Source organism: Morone saxatilis, unplaced genomic scaffold (assembly GCF_004916995.1).
Source record: "Morone saxatilis isolate NCDOM2014 unplaced genomic scaffold, NCSU_SB_2.0 Contig23, whole genome shotgun sequence".
Taxonomy (NCBI): domain Eukaryota; kingdom Metazoa; phylum Chordata; class Actinopteri; family Moronidae; genus Morone; species Morone saxatilis.
Genome location: NW_023339796.1, coordinates 759,549 through 764,610, shown reverse-complemented (window position 1 = coordinate 764,610; position 5,062 = coordinate 759,549). Strand labels below are relative to the sequence as shown.

Sequence of the window (5,062 nt, the reverse complement as noted above, 5' to 3'; positions counted from 1 at the left end):
AGAGAGAGAGAGTCTATACTGCAGTCAGCCACCAGGGGGAGAGAGAGAGAGAGAGAGTCTATACTGCAGTCAGCCACCAGCTGTTAGCTGAGGAAATTGTATTACGTAGATCTTCAAGATTAGTTTTATAAGGTGGACTGTACCTTTGTTGTCTCGGAGGGTGAAGTTGAGGTTCCCAGCAGCCTCGGTGGTCAGAGAGAACAGGAAGTGATGTCCATTTTCTGGTTCATCACGATCCACAGCACTCAGAGTCTCAATGATCTGAGAGGTCAAAGGTCAAACACATGAAAGAGTTAGTTTTATCTGAATTAATCATCAGTCAGACTTTTATTTCATTCTGAAGGTAAAGATTGGACTCAGACTGAGGCTGAGGTCACATTGTGAATGAGCTCCACTCCCTCACCGTCAGGTCAGAATCAGGTCAGAATCAGAAATACTTTATTGATCCCCGGGGGGAAATTTGTTGATACAACTATTATTAGTTTTGTTGAAAATTTGATTTTTGTTATGTGACATGTTGATCATCTAAACTTAGGATGCACTTTCGTTGATTAATACATTGACTTTATTTTGTATATTTTCATTCAAGTGTTTGCTTGATTACTAATCATTGATCTCTCCAAGGTCCACTTGAATGCCTCTTACTCCACCAGGTGTTGGCAATATGGACTGTACCAAGTGAAACTTTGGGAAGGGGGAGGACATTATGGGTTTTCTTTTTGTAATCTTTTCGTATCTTAGTAAAATTAACTCTAGTCTGAATATAATGTTGTAGCGTTATTGTTCATTTTAATACCTTTTGATGGAATGATGTTACTAATCTTCTCAACAGCTTTAATTGTCCATGTAATTTTATCTTTGCTATTGGCAATGTAGTTCGACATAGAAGTATTTAAAGCTGTTGTTTGAACTGCTTGGGTCTTTTGTATATGAGCTGGGGATCCACTTTATTTCAGCAAGTTTCCTTTGTTCTTGGATGTGTATTGGTAAAAGCACAGTAAAAAAAACAACAACCCATCTCTGAATCAAGTTTCTGGACTAGTTCCCGAAACCTCCCAGAACTGCTGGTTAAAATCCTGATCAGGGGTTCTAAAATCATTACACACATGTTCTGAAACCAGAACAGAACTGCATCCCACTGCACATGCTCAGTAGTGTCTCTTCAATCTCCATCCATAGGCTTTACAATAATACATATATTCTTAATCTTATAATTAATCTATTAATACATCCTGTTCCTGTGAGATCAGACTAGTCTAGGTCCTGTAACAGCAGACTGAGATAAGATTTGTGAACAATGATGGAACATTTGGATGCAGATCAGAAACAGATTAAAACAGATTTGACACTTTGAACATAAATAACTCTGATCTGATTAATCTGAAGGTAAGAGGTCACAGCTGCTGAATCTGAACCCACCACAATGTTTATGTTATTTAATTACTGGATGGAGGCAGAATTATTTCCATACGGAGACAATAAATCAACAACTAAATGTTTACTTCCCTTTAAGTTTGTAAATGAATGATGACACTGAAGCTGAGAATCATTTAAAGGTCCAGTGTGACAGAAAGGAGGCTACAGTAGAATAGGGCTAAAGATAGTAGTTGTTAGATAAAGCCAATATTCAAATAACGTTGGTGATTTTTTTTTTAACCCTCTGTTGGCAGCCTATTAAATGCTAACAGAAACAGCAGTAATGATTGTGAATCAGAACAACCAGCAAGGAGACTGAACCTTTAGTTAATTTATTCCAACAGTGTAACATCACACAGTCACACGGAATAAATAACTTCCAACTTCACTGAAACAAATCCTGGCTGACTGATTGATACGATGGATGATGGATAAGTTCTTGTACTTGGCCCTTGGCCTTGGTAAAGAGAGAAGGACAGAGACAAAAGGTACACAGCAACAACTATACAATTAGAAATGACTGATGATGATGATGATGACTATGACAACAACAACAACAGCCACAGCAATGGGGAATAATAATGAATAACATTATTCACCATCTGTAGCATTAGTCATTTCTGCAGCAGTCTATCGTTATCACAGTCATCAAAGTGGTTAGCTAACACCTGCTAGTGGCTAATGTTCACGGGAGAAAAAGGACAGATCGCCATCGTCTCTTTTGGTCTGAGCTCAAGCTGTAGGCTTCCCTCACATTTCTGGAAGTGTAGTTCTTGATCTATAGTACTCTTTAAGTACCTCAGTAGGTGTTTTGCTGTAGCCCAATGCTGCTGCTTTGGTTCTGCTAGGTGTTGTGATAGTTTACTAACAACCCAGCTCAGGTCAGGTCTGGTACATGTCATAATATATATTAAGCTACCTACTATCTCTCTATATCCTGTTGAGATCCAATAACTTCACCCTCACTGTCAAAGTTTAACTTTTGCTCACATGGGGTGGATCTTGGTTTGCATTCGGACATTCCAAATTTCGCATTATGTGTCTCTTTTGAGTCATTTTGATCTCTCCCTCACTCTGTCTAAAGTCAATGCCCAGGAAGTGTTTAAGTGGACCCATATCTTTCATCTTAAACCTTCTCTCCAACATTTCTTTTGCATCACTGAGTAAGGTGTTGTTACTCGCCGCTATGATTAAGTCATCTACCCATACTAACAGAATCACTTTCTCTTTGTCAGATTCCCTGCTGTAGACACAATGATCAGCATCATTTTGTACAAAACCATTCTCTGTAAGGTGATCATGCAGTAACATGTTCCAGTTACGCCCGGATTGTTTTAAACCATGACTTGTTGAGTTTACACACTAAGTGTTCTCCTGTTTTGGACTTGATCTAACTTCCGGTGCTCCATATATACCTCACAGTCCATAGGAGCATGGAGGTAAGCAGTCTTTACATCCATTTGGTGTAGGGTAAGATCCTCTTGTACAGCCACCTGCATCAATGCTCGAACAGAGGTCATGTTGGCTGTCGGTGAAAAGGTCTCTTTATAGTCAATCCCTTCCACTTGACCAACATATCTGGCTTTATAAGTCTCAGATCCATCTGGGCTCTCTTTCACTGCATATACCCAGCGACCTCCCACTGCTTGTTTGCCTCTTGGCAGTGGGGTCCGAGTGAAAGTCTCATTCTCTGTCAAAGAGTTCATCTCCTCTTTCATCGCGTCAATCCACATTTTTGATTTCTTAGAGTCCATAGCCTCTCTAAATGTTTTAGGTACACCATAAGCTCTGTAGAAACTCTGTAGAAATAATCTACATTTTCACTTTCATCATTATTACACTCAGCTTTACACTGGTACTCCTTTAAGTATTCTGGAGCTTTTCTCTTGTCCTCCGTAAGGATACTTCCTTTCCTTCCCTTGTTCCACCCCCCTCCGGTTGAGTACTACTGTCTGGTGTGGACCTGCCCTCATCAGTCACTAATCATGTCTGTCTGGCTATCTGCGCTACCTTTGGTGATAAATTTCACCAGCCTATGTTTCCTGTCTCAGGATAATACACGTTATATGCTGGACTATATTTATCATAGCCTACAAAGATCCCCTTTTTACACCTAGAATCCAGCTTCTTCTTATCCTGCTGATATACGTAGCATTCAGAGCCAAATATTTTCATGTTAGATAGGTTAGGTGTTTTCCCTGTGAAAACACGGTAAGGTGTCTGCTCTAGCCGCTTACTGTAGCACCTGTTGCGGATTTGAGCTGCTACAGGCAATAAATGTCCATAATTGCTTTGGAGAGGTTACTCTCCAAAAGCATGGCATCGTGAGCATCTCAAATAAGGTTCTCCAACCTCTTTTCGGCAGTTCCGTTCTGATGGTTGAGTAGGGGCGGCACTGGTCTCGTGTCCTTATCCCATTATCCTAGTGTAAAGAACGGTGGAAGTCCTGCCCGGTTAAGCTCCGTCCCGTTATCAGACGTTATGCACTTTATCTTTGCAGTATGGAGCTACGTCTGCTATGATTTTTCTGTAGTCTTTTGGTGTGTCACTTGCTTGTGCTGTTGATAAAGTTATGGGAAAATCATCCCACTGTATATCATTCAGTAAATGCTATCGCATACGCTGTATCCATCTTTATTCTGCTGGTGTCTATAGGACCGCATAGTGTCTGTGTGGCACTAGCTCTCGTAGTACAGTGTAGCTTTAGCGTGCTGGCTTGTCCTTATTTCTGCGTTTGTGTAAACTTGCCCTGTGTGGCATGTTTCACAGTTTTGGATTGGGACGGTTATCATGTTTGCCCTTTTTATAGACATCTTCAAGCACGCTTCTCTAATTGTTTGCACATCATCAAAGATTGACAATGGCCAAGAGTGGTTCTATGCCTGTTTGAATGTCATGACAACCATATACACTTTCTGCAACGATTGTTCTGTTCTACTGGGTGCTAAGGTAGATATAGCTTACATACACATCTATGTTTGAAACTTGGTACCATCGGCTGTGTGTGAAAAGCCAGTTTATACCGGTCCTTGGGAAGTGGACCGGGTCGGTCTCGTGTGTGGCTGTGTGCTTTGTGAAGATGTTGTTGTGGAAACGTATGGGGTGTAGAGTGTGCTTGCTTGGGGCCTCGTTTTCACTTGTTGCTCGTGTCAGCGAAGTAGACTTGGCGTGTCCCTTCGTTCGCGCTGGCCGGCTCCCGGTTGGGTCGCCGTCGGCAAGGCTCGATCATGGTGGTTCTCGGGTCTGGGAAGCTGTTTGTCCCTGTTTTGAAGGTTGTTGTGGCGTCGTTGATCATGTGTGGTTGTGGCGCGAGGGTCGACCATGGGGTAAGGTGGACCTTCTTGGTTTCCTCTTTGTGGTAGGACGGAGGTACGTTGCGTTGAAAAGTTGAAGAAGCAGAAAGATGTACGGCTTGCCACCCGTCTTCTGCCAATCCAGCTTTCTTCACAAAATGGTCACGTCCTCGCCGACCGCGTCCCTTCCTCGCTGATGGTGTGGTCCCATTTTCGCTCCCTCTCCTTCTTGGGCCTGGGATTCGTCCAGGACATGTTCTGGGCCATGTGTCCCCTTTTTACCGCTGTGTAAACTCGACATCTGCCAGGTTGCATTTCTTTCCTCCTCCCTCTTCCAGCGAGAGCACGTTGCC

General features: G+C 42.3%; 1 protein-coding gene across 1 annotated transcript in view; it reads left to right on the top strand.

Moving 5' to 3' along the window:
* LOC118334405 (cadherin-7-like) overlaps positions 1–5,062 on the top strand; it is an 18,613-nt gene that overhangs the window by 10,710 nt on the left and 2,841 nt on the right. Inside the window, exon 6 of the mRNA XM_035670307.1 lies at positions 4,779–4,978. Coding sequence (XP_035526200.1) covers positions 4,779–4,978 — 200 coding nt within the window. The remainder of the gene's footprint in view (positions 1–4,778; positions 4,979–5,062) is intronic.